Source organism: Oryzias latipes, chromosome 1 (assembly GCF_053564925.1).
Source record: "Oryzias latipes strain Hd-rR chromosome 1, Olatipes_Hd-rR_3.1".
Lineage (NCBI taxonomy): Eukaryota > Metazoa > Chordata > Actinopteri > Beloniformes > Adrianichthyidae > Oryzias > Oryzias latipes.
The window spans coordinates 26090431-26114797 of NC_136237.1; the positions used below are offsets into that span (position 1 = coordinate 26090431).

Below are 24367 nucleotides of genomic sequence, written 5' to 3' on the forward strand. Positions count from 1 at the left end.
AATACAACACAACCAGAGTCAAGAAACAGTAATTTAACATAGTTTTACTGATGAGCATTTAAGGGGTTAACTTTTCTTTCTCACAGTAATTATAAAAAGCTTTGGGTGAGGGGACGTCACTGTGAGTAATCAGGAGATGTCCCCTTAGTGCCCTACCCGCCAATTTTAACTGCACCCCCCTTAGTACACACACCCCTCCCCCCTCAATATATACATCCCAACATAAACACACACACATGCACACACACACCATCTCAAACACACATACACGCACACACATTTTGCAAGGAAGGTGGGACCTGGGTCCATCTGTCCCCTGCCTCTTCCCTGGTGGGGGGTGCGGGCCCCTTTGCAACGGCGGCCGTGTCCCCGGGGTGCCGGCTTCCTGGGCCCGGCGGTGCTCTCTCCGCGCGGTGGGGGAGTTCACATTACATCTGAGCCGGGGGTGTCTGGTCCCTGGGGGGTGGGTTCTGGTCCTTGCTCCTGAGTGCTGGGCCCCGCCAAATTTCCAACTGTGGCCGAGCCTGGTCGGGCCATATTTATAACACCCCTTGTGGGCCCTCTTTTTTTCCCCGGGGTTCCCCCCTCCTGGGCGGGGGCGGCGGGCCCCCTGCCTCGCTCCTCCCTGGACCAACCGTGGGCCGGGCGGATGACTGCCTGGAGTGCGGAGCGGGTCTCCCTTGGGGGGTCCTGGCTCGTACCTGGGGTTGGGGCGGGGGGATGCCCGGAACTCCTGGGTGGTGGTGGGGTGCTCGTTTGGGGCTGTGGGCGTCCTTCTCCGGTGGGGCTCTGCGTTGGGTTCTCCCAGCGCGGCGGGGGGGCTGCTCTCCTGGTTGGGCTGGGGCGGCGCTCTCTTTCCCTCCGTGCTTCCCTGGCCTCTGGCTCTGGGGGCCTTGCGGCGGCCCTGCTGGCCCTGGCCTGGGTGGCGGGCTTGGTCGCCCGGGCGGCGGTTGTTCCCTGCCGGTTCCCGTGTGGCGTTGGGGGGATTCCGGCTGCCGCTGCTGCTGCGGTGGGGGTCTTGGGGTGGGGATGGCTGGGCACTCTCCCTCCTTCTTTTCACGTTCCACCATCCATTTTAGAAGAACATAAAACCTCACCTGAGCACTGGTGTTAGCTCACCTTTGCACTAATAGCTTGCATGACTGAATGACTGAAATGTTTCACACTAGTTGGTTTAAAGGCATAAGTATGCGTGTGTGAACACTATCTGTTTTGTGTACATGTCGACAGGTGGACATTTTTGCAGCTAACAGGTGTGTTTATAACATTTGAGTGTGTGTGTGGACGGGCCCCGCCCTTTTTGTACTGCATTTGAACCTTACCATAATGATTAACAACCAGTAAACTTGTTGCTGTATGCTGCTTCATGGTCTTATCCCCCTTCCCCTCCTATTATCACCCCCTACCCCCCCCTCTCTCTAGCGTCCCTCTCTCTTCTTCCCCTCTTTCCTTTTCTGTCCGGTCCAACACCAAAGATTTTCAGACATGATTGAAATTAATAAAGTTTGGCCTCAATTACAAAAGGGGTTTATTCAGACATACCTTTGGTTTGTCAGAAGATTAATAACCCCTCTTGTTAAAGCAAAATATGTCCAACACAAGAGGCCCTCAGCTCTCGTCTGTCTGCCCAGCTGTTGGACAGGACAAGTTAAAAAAAAAAAAAAAAAAAAAAAAAAAAAAAAAATTATAAAAAGCTTTGAGGAAATCCTCTTTGTCTTCATGAACGCTTTTGTTTTCATTGTCCTATGCATGATGCAGGATCTTTATTTTGGTTTACAGCATATTTATTCAACTTTGAATACAATCACATCTAGTACCAAAACCCTAGATTGCTGTTTTTCAGCAGCTGCCATCACTCGCTGGTTCCTCCTTTGTTTGCATTGAAGAAAAACTTCATGAAGCAGATTTCTCATCACTTGTTGGAATTGATCGCCTTCTAAAAGGAAAAAACGAACAAAAAAACAATCAAAGGATTTGTGAACAAAAATGTAAAATATTTTTTCTTCATGTTAGAAGGATCTACATAGGTCGTTTCATTCTACCTTTTTTGTTCTACGTCCTCTATGGTCTCTGGAAGACGGATGTTTCGAGTTTCAGGAAGAAAAGAAGCGGATAGTCCTGCTATGAAAGCCACGGCTGAGAAAATAGTGTTTGGAAGGTGAATCCATGTTTCTTCAAGAATCATCATCAGAGGGGAAACAGAAACTCCTATCCGAGCCATGAAGGAGCTGTATCCTAACCCATTTTGCCTATGTGGAAAAAAAGAAAAAGAAATACATTACCAGTTCGCAAATACCCTTAAATTATAAGTGCTTACAATGTGCTAAAATGTAATAGCTTTATCAAAATACACTTTTTTAACCTCATGACAGTGGGGTACAGCTCTGTTGTGTACAGAAATACAGTTGTGAATGCAGCTTCAGCAAACATCTTGCCCAAAGCTCCCACAGTGGTCCGTGCAGCCACCTGATCTGTGACAGTCAAGTTCATTTCGCAGCATTAAATAATTTAAACAACTATAAGCTTTTCTTTTAAAAGAAAAAAGAAACATTTTCCTTTTACCTTGAGGGATAAAAATGTTGCAGAAAATGCACAGTCCTGTCAATAAAAGTGTTCCGACTTGAGTCAACCTTCGGCCTATCTTGTTCAAAAAGAAAACTATGAAGGCTTTTGCTGGAACTTCTGTCACTCCATAGATGAACTGTGTGAGATAAATGTTCACTCCGAACCCAGTGACATTCAAGCTAATTCCATAGTAGGTACAAGCCACTCCAAACCTTCAAAAGATGAAAGATTATTTATTATTTTTTTTATTTTATCTTAACATATGTAGGTTTGTACACCTGTCAGGCACTTTATTAGGTACACCTTGCTAGTACCAGGTTGGTGCCCTTTTGCCTTCAGAACTGCCTTAATACTTGGTGGCAAAGATTCAGGAAGGTACTGGAAACATTCCTCAGAGATTTTACTCCATATTAACATGACAGCATCACACAGTTGCTGCAGATTTGTCGGCTGCACATCCATGATGCCAATCTCCTGTTCCACCACATCCCAAAGGTTTTCTATTGTGTTGAAATCTGGCAACTGTGGAGGCGATTTGAGTCCAGTGAACTCATTTTTATGTTCAAGAAACCAGTCTGAGATGATTTCAGCTGAATGACATACCTGTCATCCTGCTGGAAGTAGCCTTCAGAAGATGGCCACACTGTGGTCATAAAGGGATGGACAACAATACTTAGGTAGGCTGTGGTGTTGTAATCAAGCTTAATTGGCACTAAGTGGCCAAAAGTGTGCCAAAAAATATTTCCTGCACCATTACACCACCACCACCAGCCTGAACTGTTGATAAAAGGCAGGACGGATCCATGATTTTCTGTTATTGATGTCAAATTCTGACCCTACCATCTGAATATGGCAGCAGAAATGAAGACTCATTAGACCAGGCAATGTTTTTCCAATCTTCTATTGTCCAGTTTTGGTGGGCCTGTGTGAATTGTAGCCTCAGTGTTCTGTTCTTAGTGATCCTCGGGGTGGTCCTCTGCTGCTGTTGTTGATCTGCCTCAAGGTTGGACTTGTTGTGCGTTCAGAGACGCTTGCAGACCTTTGAGTTACTGTTGCCTTTGTACCAGCTCCAACCAGTCTGGTCATTCTCTTTGACCTCTGACTACAACAAGGCATTTCTGCCCATGCACAGAACTGTGCTCGCTAGATGTTTTTTGGAGTTATCTGTAAACCCTAGAGATGGTTGTGGGTGAAAATCCCTGTAGATCAGCAGTTTCTGAAATACTCAGACCAACCCCTCTGCCACCAACAACCATGCCATGTTCAAAGTCACTTCAATCACTTTTTTTCCCCATTCTGATGTTCGGTATGAACTGCAGCAGATCGTCTTGACCATATCTTCATGCCTAAATGCATTGGTTGATGCCATGTGATTTACCGGCAGTTACCGAGCAGTTGAACAGGTGTGCCTATTAAAGTGGCTGGTGGGTGTACATGTGCATACTTATATATATGTGTGTGTTTTGTGTGGTATTCAAAATTTTGCACATTATAAAGTACAGGAAGCCATCACAGTACTTGAGTAATGTAAATACCAAACTATGCCAGTAAGAAGCGCCAGTCGTCTCATTCTGGGGGTTTTCACAAGGTCCACATAAGAATATTTTCTGTTTTCATCCTCCACCAGTATTACTTTAGACAAAACCTGGAGAGTAAAACGGAAACATCAATCAAAGAATAATATATTGAATACTGGTAATGCAAAAGAATATTGAAAAATAATAAAATTGCTACCTCAGGCTTTAAGTCTGCCATGAAGTCCTCTCTGTGGTTTACAGTGGCACACTGATGAAGGTAAAAATGAGCTCTATCCACCTTTCCAGTGCTTATCAACCACCTAGCAGACTCAGGAAGCCAGCTGTGACACAAAGGAATGAAAGAAGTGGTTGCATGGAAGAAAAGTCACACCTGGAACAATTTTGAGTTGCATCTGAAGTCTTTTCACTTCTCCTCACCGCCAAGTGATCATAGCCGCAAGCAGCGGGGCTGTAACAGTGGCAGTCAGGGACCTCCAGTCATTCACAAAATAGGCCAGAGCAGGCAGTACTACAGTAGAAAAGCTCCAGTCCAGGCTCATCAGAACACCCACATATGTCCGATGCTTGATGTCCACCCATTCAACACCTGCAAGCGCATCATTCTTGTGTTAAAAGTTAGTAATTTTATTTTAGTTTTTGCAAACATACAATTTTTACATGTCGGTGTCCAAAAATTTGATTTGGCAACAGATAGTTGTTCCTTTTATCTTTTTTTTTTTTTTTTTTTTTTTGCATGTACACTCAACAAAATTTTTTTTGTGGACTTCCTTAAAAGCCTATGTCAAGCGGTTGCACACAACCATATTGAGTAATTGTTGTAAAGCATGATTATATAGTATGAGCTACGGAATCCCACAAAGATAAATATTCTAGTATTCTACTCAAGGGTGTTTCGCAATCCCTTGCCTAAATCGTTGAGGGATGCAAAATATTAATATTTTACTTAAGCATTTTCAAAATATGTGAAAAATTAAGAGTTAAATAAAACTGACAAAATGCACTTCAGTGAAAGTAAAAACAGCTACAGTTTTCTTGAGTATAGCTAGTACTTAAATGCATATGCTGCTGGACATCCAGCAACTGTCACTGCTAAGAAAACAATAATTGGTGTATGGGTTTGTGTCAGCGCAACAGAGGGAAAATGTAGAAACAACCCTCAAACCTCAAAAAATGCAATGACAAGACACGTTAAACTGATAAAAAAAAATTCAGAAATGTGGTATTTAGCAAACCTGTTGCCTAAAAAACCCACCTTGTATTTAACAGACGCCAGAACATGGCTTTGGTGCAGTTTAGTATTAACTAATAGCATAACATTTGCCATACTAAAGCCATAATTTGTGTCTTAAATCATCTTTACTTTTTGTATTGTAAATAGCAAAAACCAAGACGGTCAACTCACAAAGAACGATGGAAACTATACTTATTCCAGAAATTCCTACTCCGGTTAAAAACCTCATGGCAACGAACATGGGGAAATTATATGAGAAAGCACTTGCAAATCCAAAGAGGGTGGTTGCTATGTAGGACACCAGAAGTGTTCTTTTGCGGCCAAACCTGTAAACAAAATATACAATATGGGTTAGGACATCAATCATATACACATCAATGTTTTTGATGAGAATTTTAAAAGCTGCAGGTGGCTTTTACTCCTGTCAGAAAAGTTGTGACAAGATAGTGACTTTTTAGAACAAGGTCTTGTTTTTTTATGTCTTTTATTAAAGGTCACTAAACAATTATCTGCCTCAGTCCTACCCTTTCCTCTTCAACATGAATGTTTTCTGTAAGCTCTAACTTCAACATCCAATCGTTCAACTAATAATATCTATGTTCAAACCCTCTCAGTTTGGATTGTCTTGTTTCATTTATGAAACATCTTAAGATGAGTCGTCCCCTTATTCTTTCTATCCTCATTACTCACAAAGAAAACCTCCACATCTACAGTTCTGCACTTTTTTATGCCGTCTACAGCATTGTCTTACAAATCTTTTTATTTTTAAGTCTTGCTGATGCTCTTTTTGCTACACCTGACATTTACTCATTACAGCCTGCTGTCAAACAAATAAAGTTTCTCCACTGTTGTTTAATTTTAAATTGTAATTTGACTCTTGGACACCAACTCTGAAGGTCAAATGTCTACTTGTGCATAAGATCTTCCTGATCTTAAAAACGAGGGCTGGGTCAATAAAATCGAGTAATCGATCTGAATTGATCTAAGCTTAATAGATCAATAATCAATCCATAAAAGTTGAGATTGATCTTTCATGACTTTTCTCTTCCGGTGACCTAACGCTACTCTCGTGAGATCAAGCTTTGAAACATTCATGGTGTACAACTGTGAAAACTGCTAGACAGTTTACAAAATACAATTGGAAGGTTCATGGAACATTACTAATACACTTTGATGCATCTACGATGTAATTTTAACATTAACAGCAGTACAGTCAAAGTATGCAAGCATGATGCTAACGTATAATGAATTTCCCATAGGACAGATAATGCTAACGCTGGGTCGACCTAAACATAAGTTGCTGACTAAAAGAAGAAGAAAGTGTGATGCTGTTGCACGAGCTCCACCTAGTGGTCAAACTGAAACACCCTCCAGGAGAGGCACAACAATTATTTTTGTAACAATAATTGTTTGGAGCCTTTAAAATGTCAATGATCTGCACATTTTTGTTGGAACTTCTACCATGTAACACTGTATGGTGTTAACAATCTCATTGGTTTATTATTTCACTACTAAATCCTACAGTATATGAACTGTATCAGTTTAATATAAATATACCGTACTCAAAAGATATGTATACATTTATAACGTATTTCTGTAGAAATATGTCTAAATGTGTAAATTCAAAACTGAGTTGAATCGAACAGATCAAAAGAAAAAGTAAACCAATCAGGCTCTGGTGAATCGCATCAAATCTATTCTGGGAACTATTGGTGAGACCCAACCCTAATGAAACCTGATTGATGGGAGGAGCTTGTTGTAAGTAAATCAAATAAAGAGCTGCTCCTTATGTGTCCGTTCCGTATTGGCAGCTCCTCAGAAGCTGCTTCCTTCATATGTGTAGTTTGATATACAAGAAAAAGAGCAGAAAAGAATTGATCAGCACACCATTTGCCATGACAGTGTGATCCGTCACTTTCACAGGGCTTGGGGTTGAAAGAAAACTTGGTGGAAAACGGATGGGGAAAGAGTGAAAAATGAATCATTCATATCAGTCATCATACTGGTAATGCAGTGTCTAAATTAAAAAGTAACTCATAAAAGTTGTGTCAGAGGTTAAAAATATTAAATTGAAATACTGTTGTTTAGAATTTTTGGTTGCAAAAATGAAATCAATGAGATTTAATCTCTTCGGTGCAAACTAATCTTGAGACATCATTTTTTAACTGCTGCATCTATTAGTCCCACATTATTTTGAATGATTTTTAGCAGCTTTAATTGCAGTTTTTGTTTACATATAAATGAAGTATTCTAATTTCTCTTTGTAGAATTAATTTATAATTTCTAGATTTTAAAAATAGTCAAAAACCACATACCTGTCACTGAGATATCCAAAAATTGCTGCTCCAAGCATGACCCCCATGAAAAAGATGGTAGCTGTAGCTCTGTTCATGCTTTTCTTATCACAAACCAGGTCCCACTGCAGGAAAAACACACACAGAAATCAGAGGAATAAAAAATGCTGATCTGGTATGGATTTTATGTCTCACCTGTGAGGCCAAAGTAGATTTGAAAGTGGTGTTGTCGTACCACCAGCCATTCGTGCATGGTATTTTGAGTGGGTCAGTGCTGTTAGTCCCGTTCCAAACAAGATGGTATTGAGGCTCTGCAAACATCTGGCAAGAGTGTGAACTCCCATCCTGCTGAGCGGGAATACTAACGACAAGCTTCTCCAGCTCAGATAAATTTCTAAAAAGGTCTCCATCATCCAGAGGGCTGATGTCACAGTGGTGAGAAGGAACAGCTGCAATGAAATTATTCAGCAGGAAGTGAAAAGGCAAAGTCATGCGAGGAATTACCAACAGAAGGATTGTCCTTATTTGAAACCTTCCAAATCCATTAACCTCTGCCAGCACATTCTCAAACTTCATCTTGAAGATAAATCCCCAAAAATGACAGAAAGAGGAAAAGAAAAAAATTCAATGAAAGAAGCAACAGCGACGTCTTTCATCCAGATGCTGCTAAGTGAAAGATTTATTGTGCTCACTCAGCTATATAACAGGAGTCTAGTCTACAAGTTTGTTTTTTTCAATGAGTAACTTGGATTTTGTCAGCAAAATGTCACAGCTTGCAGCCACCCTGAACAAGATAAAGCAGGATGAGACAGGTGCACCAAACATTACAATTGACAACGTTATGATAAAACTGTGTTTTGCAAAGTCTGAAAACTAATCATTTACTAATGACCTGTTCTTCTAAATACTAGTTCTCACTTAAATGCCTCATAAAAAAAAGTAGAGAATTATGCCAATATTGTCTTAAACTTAATGTTTCTGATGACCAAAATGCTGTAACCCTTGTTCTATCCTAGGCACTTTAACATTGGGAGTGGGGTCATCTAGACCCACTAGACAGTGCTCTGAACCTTTTTTCTTCAATGATTTGTGATCTTCACTGGTGTCCATGGATTACATGAAATCTTTCCACCTTTATCCACCTTTGTCATGGTAGGGAGAACACGTCAATGCAAGGAAAAGGGTCATCTAAGACAGCACAAGGGTTAAATTAGACATCTTACCCACCATGTTCACTTTTTTTTTTTTTTACAATAACCACATATAGTGCTACTATTAGCATTATTTTAGTAACTTGTCCAAACCTTATTATTTAAACAATTTTAAAGTGCATGTATCTTATTTAAAATATTGCATAGAACAATGAATCTTATTCACTGAGCATTTCAATTATAGCAGTTCAGCTATCTTTTCCCAATAATTATAGTAATATTCTCAATTCAATATTCCCTTTGGTTTTCTGACATTCCAGTTTTTATTACTCTTTGAAAACTTCATATTTTATTAAATGTAACTCTAACTCTTGTGCTCTATGCTGCTCCGACCAGGATTTTGTGAATGCTTTTTTTTTTAATACATATATATCATGTTTTAGTCAGTTTCTCACCCTGCATATCCTCTTGAATACCTGACAAAAACAACAACACTAAAATTAATAGTTATTCTTTTACTAATTTTTTTAAATTCTTATTTGTCTTTGATTATTTATTTTATGACAATTTATTTTTCAATTCACAAACTAAAAAGTGGAACAAACAAACCTGTCACCGATGAATGACCACTGAACACTGAAGCAAAAGATGCCTCCCTGCAGCAAATACAGTCTTTTAGCTCACCAAGAAGAGACACACTTTTAGGTAAATGATTTATTGGGTTTAGTCATGATTTTGCCAGGATAAAAAAAAAACAGGATAAAACATGCGTTTTGTATTTCACAAAGCTAAGCAGAAAGTGTTGGTAACAGGTCATCGTGCATCTTTGATTGAATCTCTTCCCTCCTCGCAGATTGTTTCCTGCAAGTACAGATAAGACAGAGCATGCTGTAACGTGCTGAGAAATGTTACTCTGGGTTATTCTTTAACAGAAAGCTTCTACAGAGAATAATCCTTTACTGTAGATTAAATATTGGATTGCAGAACTTTTTTCTTGAAAACCGTTTCTCATTTACCTGGTTTTCTCAATGTCTTCAATGAACTCTGGCAATTGAGCGTTTAATGTTTCAGGCAGGAGTGAAGCAATCACACCTGAGCCGAGAGCCACCGCACAATAAATGCATGCTGGGAGTAGGTGCCATGCTTCTTCTGATAGAACGACCAGTGGGGAGACGGACACACCCAGGCGTGCCAAAAACGCAGTGTAGCCTAAACCATTCTGTCTGCAAAAGACACAAAAGACAAATGTTGTGATGCCTGCCACATGAAAACAAGGTGGACGTAGTGACAAAGTGTCTCACTGACTAACCGTACTACTGTGGGATAGAGTTCAGTCGTATAAAGGTACATTATTGTGAATGAGGCCTCTGATGTGGATTTTCCGAGAACTCCCACAATGGTACGAATGAGCCATTTTTCTAAAAAGAAAGTAAGCGCTTATCACATATTGCTACAAAAATCAGTCAACAGTATCTATTTTAACAGAAAAGTACCTTTAGAAACAAAAATATTGATGAAGAGGAGGAGACTAGTGGCCAGAAGGGCTGTGACCTCACAACGCCTTCTTCCAAGTTTTTCTAAAGAGAAATAGACTGCAATCTTCATCGGCATTTCAATTGATGCAAATATAAATTGTGTCAGGTGAGGGTTGAGTCCAAATCCCGAAATATTCAGAGTAATTCCGTAATATGTAAAGGCAACTACAAACCTAAAAAAGAGAGATGTCAGTTAACAACTGATAAACGAATGTTATTGCAGTCTTTTCAAAAAATTAAAAGTTTATTATAATGTTTAAATTAGTGTGTTTTCGCCCATAAATTCAGATCCAGAATATGTGTTTGTTTCTTTTAATTCTGCAAAAAATACCATTTGTATAAACTTAAGTTTGACTTTAATTGAATTGAACTAGAATAAGAGGCCTGCATTTGACAGCGTTTTAATCCAAAGTGCTTTTCAAAGTTATAATATTCTCATTCATCATTATACTTTTTTTTTGATGCTTAGTTTTTTATTTTTACAAGAAATAAGTTCATTCTAAAAGAGATTACTGTAGCATATGTGCCACAAACAATAATTTTTAAACATAAAAATGGTCTCTGCATTCCATCATTTTATCACTTTTTTATCATGGTGTGCAGGTGTGTGTCTGTGTGTGTGAGTGTGTTTGAGGGGGGGGGGGGGGGGGTGTCGGCACTGTTTGTTTTGTCATCTTGTTTTTAAATTTTATTGTATTTTATGCACAGCACTTTGAGTGACGTGTTTTTGTAAAAGTGCTACATAAATAAAGGTTAATTTGATTTGATTTGATAAATTAATACTTATTAGTTATAATAAAAAGATTGTAAATCTCCTTCAATCTTCTGAACCCACTAAATACCGTACCTTTTGGGTTCACAGGGTTGCTGGAGCCTGTCCCAGCTACTGTCGGAGTCTGGACAGATTGACAGTCTGTCACAGAGCCAACATTTGAAAAGATATTTTTTGCAATATTTTAAGCAGTTTTTGTGGTAGCTTTGGAGTATTTTGAAACTCAAAAAAAGACTCACGGTCCAACCACACACATTTCATACATACCAAACAATCCCTGAGCATATTGCAAGTTTTCTCATATTTGGTGTTTTGAAAAGGTCTACAACAGTGAACTTCTTTCCTTCACGTTCACTTTCCACAGATTCCAGTAATGCCTACAAAAAGGGTCACTGTTAGACTCACAAATCCACATAATTCATTGTTCATGTATAGACATACTTCAGGTGTGATGGTGGTGAGGCCCTTGGATCCTTTGTTCATCTTAGCACATTTCATCATGTAATACTGAGCAGCTTCTGCTTTTCCATTTGCTATGAGCCACCTAGCAGACTCTGGAAGCCATCTGAAATTGGAAAAAGGGTTATTTCATTTTTTGATGAAGTGTGATTCAGACAAAACATTTTTGTATTAAAGTAAAGCCTAAGCTTTTACCTCCAAACCATAACAGCCAGAATTAAGGGTGAAGTTGCAGCCAGAATGAGCATTCTCCACTCATTTATCCCATAAGCAATCCCTACCAAAAGCCAGTTTCCAAGTGTCCAATCCAAACTAATGATTATACCAGAAAAAGTCCTGTGTTTGGTACTACACCATTCAATATCTGTGGGGAAACACATTTAATAAAAGCAAAACAAATGATGCAAATATGGATGAATGAGCAATTGTTAGCTTCCTTACTTAAGGCAATAGAGATAATGCTTATTCCTGCAAGGGACATCCCAGTGAGAAACCTCATAATGGCAAACATGACAAATGACGTTGAGACTGCACTGAGAATAGCAAAGGTGAGTGAGGACAGATAGGACACCAGAAGCAGAGGCCGTCGTCCAAACCTGTTCACACAGGGAGTCATGGATTAAGTATGTAAAATATGACTGTCATATGCGACAAATGAAAGTCCATTGTTGAGTCGAAATTTAGCTTTAGTGGAAAAAAAAACAAACCTTAAAGATATTTTCTGTTTACATCCCCTGATATTTTTTGATTGAATGACATGATTACAACACCATCAGGGTCCTAAAGGGCTTTACAAAAAAATAAAGCTTAAAAAGATACTTAACATTACGGAGCCCGTGTCCTGACATGAAGATATAAAAATATATCTTGTTCCCACAGATTAATATCTTGTTCCCACAGATTATTATCTCGTTCGCACGAAATACTATTCCGTTCCCACAAGATACTATTGCGTTCCCTCAAAATACTATTCCGTTCCCTCGAAATGATTAACTCGTGCGAACGCAATAATTAATCCGTTCGAACGGCAGGAGCTATCGTATGACAAAGCAGCCTAGTTATCATAAATCTTTTGATATTTTTCTTGTATTCATTGAGACGGTAATAAAGTGATCATTTTTGTTTTTCATGTTCCTTTTTTGAACGAACATGGGTCACAGAGACACGGAAGTTACCGCTGAAAGCGGCTTTTGCCGGCGTACAGAGAGCATATCCGCGTGAATGACTTATGACGTGAATAATTATTGCGTTCGAACGGATTAATTATTGCGTTCGAACGACATAATTATTGCGTTTGCACGAGTTAATCATTTCGAGGGAACGGAATAGTATTTTGAGGGAACGCAATAGTATCTTGTGGGAACGGAATAGTATTTCGTGCGAACGAGATAATAATCTGTGGGAACAAGATATTAATCTGTGGGAACAAGATATTAATCTGTGGGAACAAGATATTAATCTGTGGGAACAAGATATATTTTTATATCTTAATGTCAGGACACGGGCTCCGTATAACATTAAGCAGATTAAGAAGAAAAAAATAAAACAGCATGAAATTAATAATATTTTTTTCACTCATTTTATTGAATTCTTATCTGTCTTGTATTTATGGTTCCGGACGCAACACAGCCTGTTCCAGTGGTGGTCCCAGATGCACCTCAGCCCTTTCCTGTTCCGGTGGTGGTCCCGGACACACCATAGCCCGACCCGCCTGCCCTCTTGGCCGTGGACTTGACACACTCTGACGACCGGCCTGACCTTCCAGCCGACTCCATGCCTGACCCACCAGCCGACTCCATGCCTGACCTGCCAGCTCGACGACTGGCCTGACCCGCCGGAGCTCGACGACTGGCCGAACCCTGACTTTGCCATGCCGGTCCCAGACTCCATGCCTGACCCATCAGCCAACTACTAGCCTGACCCGCCAGCCAATTGCTGGCCTGATCCGCCAGCTGACTGTTGACTTGCCCCGCCTGCCTCAGACTTCATGCCTGACCCGGCTGCCCTGTTAACTGACGACTCAACTGACCCCGATGACTGGCTCAACCCGCTGTCACCCGACTACTGGCCAGACCTGCCTGACTCTGCCACCCCGGCCCTGAACTCTATGCCTGGCCCAACACCGGCTTTGGGCTCCCTGCCGACACCTGAACCGCCAATGCACCCTGACTTGGCCACGCTAGCCCCAGACTTTATGCCAGACCCGCATTGTCGGCCTTGTTGGACAGCGCGGCCTTCCGGCCGTCCTCCAGACCTGCCAAGCCAGACTGCATGGATTCTGTCATGTTTGAGTTCTGTGTCCTGTTTTATTTTGGAAGGTTTCCTGTTTTGTCACGCTTTTGAGTTTTGACTTCCCTGGTTCCAATCTCCTGATCTTTGTTATGGCCGTCCGCCGGACCTGCCATGCCAGACTGCATTGCCTTCCGGACTTATTGTCTCAGCCTCGCTGGTGTGCCCAGCCCAGTCTCCATGAACTCTGTTGTCCATCAAAGTTCATCCTATGGGCTCCCTCCTCCTGGGTTGACTTTTGGAACCTCGGTGCGGTTCCTTGAGGGGGGGGGGGGGGGGGGGGGGGGGGTACTGTCATGGTTTGGATGTCTTTGCCTTAGTTTTTGTTTCCTTTTGTTTCTGTCATGTTTGAGTTCTGTTTCCTGTTTTATTTTGGAAGGTTTCCTGTTTTGTCATGCTTTTGAGTTTTGACTTCCCTGGTTCTAATCTCTCCTGATCGTTGTCTTGTCAGTCCGGTCTGTATATAAGTCTTGTCTCTGCCTTCGTCTTGCGCTGGTCCATTACCATCTCTTTCCTGACTGTCTTCTACCATGTTTTCATGTTTAGGTCACAGTAAGTTTAGTTTTGTTTCCCTGCTCTGCAGCGCTTTTGTTTGAGAATAAACCTCTTGCCCTGGAACCATTTTGGGTCCTTAATCCTCACCAGCCCTCCCTACCCGACACTATGTTCCCAAAATTAATATGAGCTAAGGTGTGCATTAGCTTGTAAGTGGAAGCAGAAAAACAAGAGTGCAGAAAACAACAAGTGTTTCTTTTACTGTTTATAATATCCATTTTTAACTACTGCCTTCACACTACAAATACAAACTAGTATAATCAGTTTTAACTACTGTAATAATATTAATTATAATCACAATAAAACTGCTTTTTATTTCAATTAAAAATAAATTGCTATCTATTACTATTATTATTATTATGTCATTTCAAAAGTTTAAATGTGTTGAATGGTCAACACCCTTACATTAGTAAAAACGTATTATTTTGTAACTGTTTTCAAAGTTACATGTATTAAAAACAAATAAATTGCAGTTTTTAAATATTTGATTTGTTTTCTTATCTCACAGTTTTATCAAACACGTTGGACAGTACTGCACAACTTTTCTCCCTGATGGTTTTAACATTAAAAACGATAGTTCTTCTTAAAACAATGAACACTGGTACTTTAAGATATACATTCTTGCATGCCAGCCTTACCTGTCACTCAGATATCCAAACAGAGGCGCTCCAGTCATAACACCGATGAAGAAAACAGTAGCGGTTACTTTGTTCATCCATTTTTTGTTGCACACGAGATCCCACTGCAAAGAAATCAGAGCCAATGTTTGGATGCACTGCAGTTTTAATTTTAAACCAAATACAAAAGTCCTTGAATAAATCAAATTTGTTGATGCACCTCTGTTGCCAAAGTAGACCGAAAGATGCTTTTGTCATAGACCCATCCATTTTGACACTTGACAGGATATGTCTCCTCGCTGGTGTTTGAGCTGAACAAATACTGGTACTGAGGATTTGTAAACATTAAGCAGGAGCTTGGAGCCCCATCTCGCTCTGTTGGAATGCCAACAATGACTTTTTGGTTGAAAGTTAAGTTTCCGAATAACCCTCCATCCTCGATACCCCTGATGTCGCAGTGGTGAGGCGGAACAGCTGCGATGAAGTTGCTCAACAGGAAGTGGCACGGCAGACTAATTCTAGATAACACCTGAATCAAGAAAAGCACAATTTGAAATTTTCCAAATCCATTGATTTCAGAGAGTATGTCATCAAAGTTCATTTTGCTGTGTGTCTCAGGTATCAGGAAATTCTGAATGCTGTGGAAGTCAGAGCAGCTGACCTGACTTTGTGTTAGAAATACACATTTACTTGCACAATGTTAATCATTTCAAACCAACATTAAAACAGATTTGTGACTTTACATTGTGGTGAATGCACAGAGGGGGGACTTCAGCATCCTTATTCACTGTCTTGATTCTTAAGGTAACTTATTAAACCAAGTAACATTTCACTAAAAAATTTAGATTAGTATTTAACTTTTGTTTTGCGAGAGATTCACCAGACATTTCTACATTTAAAAAAAAAAATTATATAACACTTAACACAAGCAAAAAAATAAAAAATGCACATCTGTCAATCATTCATTCATTTATCTTCTAATCCTTTTATTTCCTTTCGGGGTCACGGGCCTATCCCGGCCACATCTGTATGTGACACACACAGTGGTGGATATAATTGTTGGTACCCCTCAGTTAAAGAAAGAAAGAAAGAAAGTCCTTAATGCTCACTGAAATGACTTGAAATGTTCAAAAGTAACAATAAATTAAAATTGATAGAAAACTAAATAATCAAAATCACCCATTACTTTTGAGTTGTTGATTAAGAGAATTATTTAAAAAAACAAACAAATGAAATAGGGCTGGACGAAAATGATGGTACCTCCATAAAAGACTGAGAACTAATTGTCCAGGGGGTCATGATGAACTCAGGTATGTCCTTTAATTGACATCACAGCTGTTTTCAAACCCATAATCCGTCAGTCTGCCTATTTAAAGGGCGACAAATAGTCACGTTGCTGTTTGGTGAAAAGGTGTGTACCACACTGAACATGGACAACAGAAAGCCAAGGAGAGAATTGTCCCAGGACATTAGAAACAAAATTATAGACAAACATCGTAAAGGTAAAGGCTACAAAACCATCTCTAAGCAGCTTGAAGTTCCTGTGACGACAGTGGCACATATTATTCAGAAGTTTATGACCCACAAGACAGTAGCCAACCTTCCTGGACATGACTGGAAGAGGAAAATTGATGACAAATTGAGGAGACGGATAGTTGGGACTGTCTCCAAAGAGCCCAGAACAACCTCCAAAGACATGAAAGCTGAACTCCTAGATCAAGGTACATCAGTGTCAGATCACACCATTCATCCTTGTTTGAGCCAGAGTGGACTTCATGTGAGACGACCAAGGAGGACACCACTGTTGAAAGAAAATTATAAAAAAGCCAGACTGGAATTTGCAAAAATGCATGTTGACAAGCCACAAAGCTTCTGGGAAAATGTCCTTTGTACAGATGAGACAAAACTGGAGCTTTTTGGTAAGGCACATCAGCTCTAGGTTCGTAAACTCAAAAATGAAGCATAGAACGAAAAGAACACGGTCCCTACTGTGAAACATGGAAGAGGCTCAGTTCTGTTTTGGGGCTGCTTTGCTGCATCTGGCACAAGGTGTCTTGAAGTTGTGCAAAGTAAAATGAAATCTCCAGATTATCAAGGCATTCTGGATAGAAATGTGCTGCCTAGTGTGAGAAGGCTTGGTCTCAGTCGCAGGTCATGTATCTTCCAACAGGACAACAATCCAAAACACACACCCAAAAACACCCAAGAATGGCTCAGAGAAAGGCGTTGGACTATTCTGAAGTGGCCTTCTATGAGCCCAGATCTGAATCCCATTGAACATGGGATTCAGCTGAAACATGCCATTTGGAGAAGACACACGTCAAACCTGAGACAACTGGAGCAGTTTCCTCATGAGGAGTGGGCCAACATACCTGTGGACAGGTGCAGAAGGCTCATTGGCAAATACAGAAACCGTGTAATTGCAGTGATTGCCTCAAAAGGTTGTGCAACAAAATATTAAGTTATGAGTACCATCGTTTTTGTCCAGCCCTATTTCATTTGTTTTTTTTTTTAAATAATTCTGTTTATCAACAACTCAAAAGTAATGGCTGATTTTGATTATTTAATTTTCAATACATTTTATTTTATTGTTACTTTTGAACGTTTCAAGTAATTTCAGTGAGCATTGAGGACATTCTTTCTTTAGCTGAGGGGTACCAACAATTTTGTCCACCACCGTATGTGACTATATTTGCTGTCAGGAGCAGTGTAACCAGGTCTTTGATGTATCACTAAAATACTTCAAGGAGTCTGAGAAAATGGGAGAAAATAATGAGGGAATCTATGAGTGAAACAAAACTGTCCAACAGAACATGAAGAAAAAATTCACAAGACATCTGCAAATGTTTAACAATTTAGTTTTATTCAACCACATTTTTTAGGTCACAGCTGACATAAACTCAAGGTGCAGCACAAAAAATGCAAGAAAGACTTAATAGCATTTAAATGCATTATTATTTACATTAGTATATACACAATATAGATATATATATATATATATGATGACATAAAAATTGTGAAAGTGAAATGTTCTTAAAAGACAATATAGCCTAGGTATAGATGCTGACCCCTCTTTTCAAGGCGAAAAATCAAACCAAATGTCTATTGATGATACATGAGGTTGCTGAATGCTAAACACTGCATCTTTGCTGTTACACATTCTTTTTTCTTGGCTTTTTTCTCCAAAAGAGGCAACAACTCGTAGATTTGATTAAAGCTGTGCCAAAGGTCAGGCAAAGCGTGTGGTGTCTACACAGCTTAGATCAGTTTAAAGCCCCAACTTTTAACGTAACCCTTGTGCTATCCTAGGCACTTTAACATTGGCAGTTGGGTCATCTGGACCCCACAAGACTTTCTTGATCTTCAATGATTTGTGATCTTCACTGGTGTCCATAGATTACATGAAATCCTCTTCACCTTTTTCCACCTTTGTCATGGTAGGGATAACATGTCAACGTAAGGGTGGGGTCATAGGATAGCACAAGGGTTAAGAGTAAACTAAAGAGTGAACATCAGTAGAGTTGAGATATGCAGTGGTTCAGTATGTATTTCATCATGGTTGATCTCGATCTCAGGTGGTGATTGCACAACAGAGGTTTACCCAAAACCATTTTATTGATTTGAAATGACTCAAATAGCTAATTTACAAGGTCAAAATGGCTTTTATTCATTTTCCTGTAGGAAAACTTGAGGAGTCAGTGTCAATTTCTTCTTCAGGACAGAACCTGGACTACACCACACTCAGTTTGTTTTCGTGACAAGCCCTTCATGTTCTGCTGTAATGACATCACATGACACTACTGCTAGGTGATGTTTCGGCTCTCTATATATGCTTTTATGATGGCCCGTATATCCTGTTAAGAACGTCAATAATGTTGGATGAGAATGCACATTTAGTTTGCAGGATTCTCCTTTTTTACCATGTCTTCTCAAGTCTCAGAGCCTGTTTAGGCCAGATGTTGTGTTTCTTTCTGGTTTCATCCATTTCTGTAACTTTGAAATCAATCCGACTTTTCTGTGTTGCCATAGTATGGGTATTGACCTTTTTCTATTTGGGGGATACTTCATCTTATGTCTTGATGGTTTGATTCCTGTTGAAAAATTGGTCCCAAAGCAGCGCTAATCTTTTAAAAGATATTTTGTCATAAAGTTAAGGTTATTCTTGTTTTATTTTATAGTATTTTAGTTAAAGTTCACATGCCTCTATTGCCTTAGCTAGAAGCTAGAAGGATTTTACTTTGAAAGTTGATTTTAATTTTGTAGTGGTTTGGCACCACCCCTTGGTGAATATCAGGAAATGATTTTCTGAGGTTTTTTTTGCCTGCCTCTTTCCAAAAAAAGACTGTTTTAAGGCTTAATTTGGGAGAATGTGCAATAGATTTTTAACTTAACAGCATATTTTGTCAACTTTTTTAAAGGGTAACTGTCACTATATAAAATAAGGAAATGAAGAAACTATTACCTAAGAGTTGGGAACACAGTTCTGGCCTTAATGGCCTGAAAATGAGAAGAAAAAAGTGCTGGAGATTCTAAACATATGTTTAAATGTCAAAGGCAGATGAGAAACATGAAGTGACAGATGGGCACAGCACAGAAAAAGAAACCTCTGTGTAAACACAAGTTCGGAAAACAGCCCTCCTAATGTTTTGCTAATTCTGTTGGACGTGAATGTTGTTTGTCCCATGATATTAAATACCATTCCATTTACAGCAGTTGCAGGCCTAATGAAACTCCCAGAGTATGATGCTCTTCCTATTGGGGAATGGAATAATTTGAAGAAGTAAATTAATGTCTTAGGACAATAGATGATTTCCTGCTTCTTGGTTTGAGCATGTCTTCATTGCAAATGTCTTGTCTCATAGTATTTCATGTTTAAAAACACTACTTAAGTAAAAATCTGCATGTGGGAAAGAGTTAGACAGCAACTTTATGGCAAATGTTTTAAAAAAAGAAATGAAATGGTATAAGTTGCCCACTTCTGAATCCTTACATTCAGATATGGCATGTGTCGTGGTCTGCATATCCAGAGACCCCAGACTCTAAACCTTTAGAAACCGTGGCAGCCACTCCAGTTTCTCTTGTTCTTTATCAACTTGGCCGATGCGACCCCGGTCTTGACCCCGACCGCAAAACATGCCCCAGGGAATTCAAACTGGAGCACTGAACTTTCAGAGGAAGGAGGGAGTAAAGAAGCACCTCCTGCCTCTGTCTTCTTTGGAATCTTAGACGAGGGTGCTGAGCAGGCAGAGAGCTGGAACTCCGGGTCTGGTTCGGATCTGTGCAGACCGGACAGGAACAGGAGAAGGCACACAAGTAAGAGTCTATCCTCAACTCTCCTTTTGAATGAAAAAAAAAACACTTGTGCAGATGCTAAAGATCAGAGTACGACTTTTTTATGCATATGTATTATTTTTTAAATGCACAGTGCGATGATAACTTTGCATGCAGGCAACCCAGAACTCTGAGTAAAAACTTTGAATATGATTTTCTAGGTTGTAATATATGTAGTTAAAAGGTAACAAAAAATTGTAGCATCCATTTTCAGGTTACAATCTTACAGTATATTCAAGGTGGACTTAAATGGTCCATCCAATGGCTTAGACGGAGCAGGATAAGAATAAAATATGACCATATGATGAGAGTGGCACTGGCGAGTTTGACAGACACCAACATGTGTCAGCCTGCTCTGTCACCGGATCTCTTTTCAATCGTAACTCTCGGCTGCAACGGAAAGTGAGCTGCTCATTTTATGTGCCTCCTACAGTAGAGGACTTTTTTAATTATGTTATTCTTTAAATCATTGTGCTCATTTCAGTTTTTTCTTTTTACTGCACAAAACCCTAAAAAGTATTTTTTTCCCCCTGAATCATGGTGTATTTATCTTTGGATTTTTACATTTCTCTCAGATTTATTTATATATTTTTTGTCATTCTCTTTCTGTTTTGTTTTTGTCTCAGGCACAAAAAGAGCCCTCAAAGAGAACTATGTTAAAGATAACAAGACTATATGTCATCAAATTGTCCGGGTTCTAACAAAAAAGAAAAAAAGACTGAGATCCTGAAAACAACGAAATTTGCTGTTCAACAGACACTAGTAGAGCCTCAATAAGTACACACTGGAGAATCAGAGAAGCGGTGTTCATCCATTCAAAGCAAAGCCCTAGTAGAAGGAAAACTGACTAGATTAGATCAGCCAGGTATAACAAGTGTCTGACTACAACGGAGAATATTCTATTAATTATTACCAGCATTGATTAAGTCTAAACTGGAAAAGAGTTGAAGCAATGGATGCACTACCAGAAACAAAAGGAAAAGGTGTTTTGATGTTTGTTCAAAGACGCAAACGGATTGATGAATTTATATTAGAGCAGGAAGAACTGAGCAGTAAACAACCGCCAATGGGTGCTGCAATAGAACGGCAAAGAACGGAAGAAAGGAACGTTAATGACACAATGAAAGTATATGCCAAAGAGACCAAATACATTGGTGTGAATCCAAAAAAGCCTTTGGAGCACCATCAAGATGCTCAACAGACAAACAACCTATCCAACATGCCAAAGCCTTTGGTGCCAAATAGAACCGCAAGACCCTTTCTGGGATTTCAAGGTGGCTTCACTGTAGCTGAGGAAACTCTTCAAGCCCCAATGGAGGAAGTAAAATTCAAACGGCCTTCACTGCCCAACAGCAACCCAAAAGTGTGGTCTCCAACAGCAGACATAATTGCCTCAAGAGATGAGCGTATATATGTGCCAGCAATAAAGACTGGCATTCTTTCAGACTCCAAAAGGAAATCTGCAAACAAGCAGCCGCCAGCATCTGCACAAGCATCTGAGCGCCAAAACAAAGGAGAGAGGAGGTCCTACATTGAACCAGAGGAAGACTGTTTTAGTTTGGGTGCTGAAGCTTGTAACTTCATGCAACCCAGGACAATTAAACTTAAAAACCCACCTCCTGTTGCCCCCAAACCCCCCATCAATCCAGCCTGCCCACCCTGGATGACAAAGAGTCCTTCTAGTGAACTACATGTTCCTTCAAGGAGTCCAATCTCACAACTATCTCGCAGTCCTGTGGGGGGTCACAGCCAGGATGACGGGGTCCAGCCTCAACAGATGACAAGCAGTTGGCCATCAGATCAAACTCAGGCCGCTCTTCAAACACCTGCCAATGCCTGGGTTTCAGTCAGCTCCTCTCCTAAACTTCATCCCCAGCCAAGCACAAATAGCTGGAGTCATCAGCCATCATCTGTGAGTATGCAGGCCAGCAGTCCTTCTTACAGTCCCTATTCACCCTCAATCAGTAAGTCAGACAGCGCTCCAAATCTAGTTGCTTCTTCTTCATCACAGACAGAAAAGTGTCACATCCATGTAATAAATGCCTCCCAAGTTCCTTCAAAGGTCCCAACCTCCAGTATAGGTGTCAGTCAGGCTGCAAGAGGTACAGCCATGGCAGGAAAGGGCGCACAATTGTTTGCCAAAAGACAGTCTCGTATGGAGAAGTTTGTTGTTGACTCAGAAACTGTGCAAGCTCACCAAACCAGACCCCATTCGCCAACTCAGTCCCTCCCCAACTCTTGGAGATATTCATCCAATATTAGAGCCCCACCTCCACTGTCATATAACCCTCTGCTTTCCCCATTTTACCCTCCATCCGCAGCCAAGAAGCCCCTTCCCACAAGCCCAGAAGTAAAGTCCAAAGAGAAACCTAAATCAGCTCCCAAGCAGCTCAACGCCTTAGATATTATGAAACACCAGCCGTACCAGTTGGACTCGTCACTATTCAAGTATGATGTGGTCCCTGAGGGCAAAGCCCCTAGTCCTAAACTTACTCCTGCGTCAAAGTTTGAAGTTACAAAAAGCCGTAAACAAAGATCAGCCTCCCTTCATTCGTCCTATAAAAGCCCTGAGCTTTCAGCTCAAAGCAAAGCAGAGACTCCTGCTAAGTCCTCTGAATCGGTAAGTCTCCAAGTTTTCTCTGCCAAAAACACAAGATCAGCTGGGCTGGTTGAGGCTGACAAGCATTTGGATAAAAAGCTCACTGTCACAACCACCGCCCATCACGTAAGCAGCAAGCAAGCACCAAGAGCCCGATTTGCAAGCACATCATCCAAGCACTCGTCCCTTGGTGACAGCATAGCTTCAGCTTTCTCTCCTGCATCTCTTATTGCTAGAGGCGCACGTCAAATGGCTCCTCGGCCAAAGTTTTCAGCAAAGAAACCAGTGGTGACAAGCAAGCAGTGGAAGCCTGTTGCAATGCTTCATTCGATCTGATACAGAACATTGTGCTGAATTAGTAAAGTCTGAGACACCACTAGGCTCATTATAACTACAACTCTGAACTGAATTGAATTGAATTGAAAAACACTGAAAACAGAAATGTAAAGAATCTAAAATCGAATCAATCAATCAAAAAGAGAACACAAAAACAACACTTTTGTTTGTCTGTATCTCCATTAATTGCACTTCTTCTAATGAGCATAGTCATACCATTAAACTTCTTTTTCCTCCTTTGTGTGTTTGTCTTATGCTTGATTTGTTTTTTAGTTTCCTTTTCACTGAATGCTAATTCTTCATCAACTGTCTTTATCTCACCTTCCTGTCAGTCATTAAGGATTTACCTCTTCACTTTGGGAGCACCTGTGTCTGCTTGCTTCACAGCTTTTCCAGCAGAAACCGTTTTAAGAAGCTACTGTACGTTTATTGGCATTGTATTCCCGGGTGATGTTAATGGTTGCCAAGGAAGGAAATCCACACGGAAGAGGAGCTTTGCTTCTAAAAAAAATGATTTACTGGGTTTTCTGATTTCACTTGGTACAAAACTTTGAAGGTACCTGAAGTAAAGAAAGAAATGAAATATGTTACAGCAGTCAAAATATTGCCTTAGGGGAATTTAAATTATCTAAACAAATTATCTAAAAAAAATCTAAGTTGTGTATATAGTTAAAGAGGATTTTCCTCCTATCTTGATAAGAAAATAAACGTAAACTACAATCCTCCAGATATCTAGAATCTTCTTAACTGTTGAAATTAAACTCCTATCTATCAATTAACTTGAAAAACAGATGTTTAAAGCAAATATGGAGAAAGAGGACTCTTAATTTCACAAATATATAATAAAATGATTAACATTTTCCCTATTGTAACATTGTCTAACGTTTAGATTTATAAACCGAACACGTGAAAACGTGGGCTAAAAAAGATTCTTAAAGTATCAATTGTCTATTTACACTGACTTGTATTAAATGTGTCGAGCTTTTGAGGCATTGGCCAACAGCAGATAAAATACAACATGTGTTGGTTGAAAACCTAAATCAGACTGATGAATTTGAAAGAATTAATTCACAAAGATAGCTTTGATTGATACTA

The 24367-nt window shown here is 40.0% G+C and overlaps 2 protein-coding genes and 1 long non-coding RNA gene across 3 annotated transcripts; 1 reads left to right on the forward strand and 2 right to left on the reverse strand.

Moving 5' to 3' along the window:
• Positions 1–1752: 1752 nt before the first annotated feature.
• LOC144991057 (solute carrier family 22 member 7-like) lies at positions 1753–8313 on the reverse strand. The gene is made up of 10 exons (XM_078944791.1): positions 7824–8313; positions 7650–7753; positions 5506–5660; positions 4521–4689; positions 4300–4423; positions 4101–4210; positions 2563–2777; positions 2363–2471; positions 2043–2249; positions 1753–1936 (listed from the first exon to the last, which is right to left on the reverse strand). The coding sequence occupies exons 1-10, from the start codon at positions 8202–8204 to the stop codon at positions 1894–1896; spliced, it is 1617 nt and encodes a 538-aa protein (XP_078800917.1). The 5' UTR covers positions 8205–8313; the 3' UTR covers positions 1753–1893.
• A 1478-nt stretch (positions 8314–9791) lies between these two features.
• Positions 9792–15998, reverse strand: LOC144994394 (solute carrier family 22 member 7-like). The gene is made up of 9 exons (XM_078952168.1): positions 15227–15998; positions 15028–15131; positions 11987–12141; positions 11741–11909; positions 11528–11651; positions 11354–11463; positions 10273–10487; positions 10089–10197; positions 9792–10002 (listed from the first exon to the last, which is right to left on the reverse strand). The coding sequence occupies exons 1-9, from the start codon at positions 15605–15607 to the stop codon at positions 9792–9794; spliced, it is 1578 nt and encodes a 525-aa protein (XP_078808294.1). The 5' UTR covers positions 15608–15998.
• Positions 15999–20218: 4220 nt separating this feature from the next.
• Positions 20219–23509, forward strand: LOC144994395 (uncharacterized). Its single transcript, XR_013657930.1, has 2 exons — positions 20219–20319; positions 20964–23509. It is a non-coding gene; the product is annotated as an uncharacterized LOC144994395 (long non-coding RNA).
• The last annotated feature ends 858 nt before the right edge of the window (positions 23510–24367 follow it).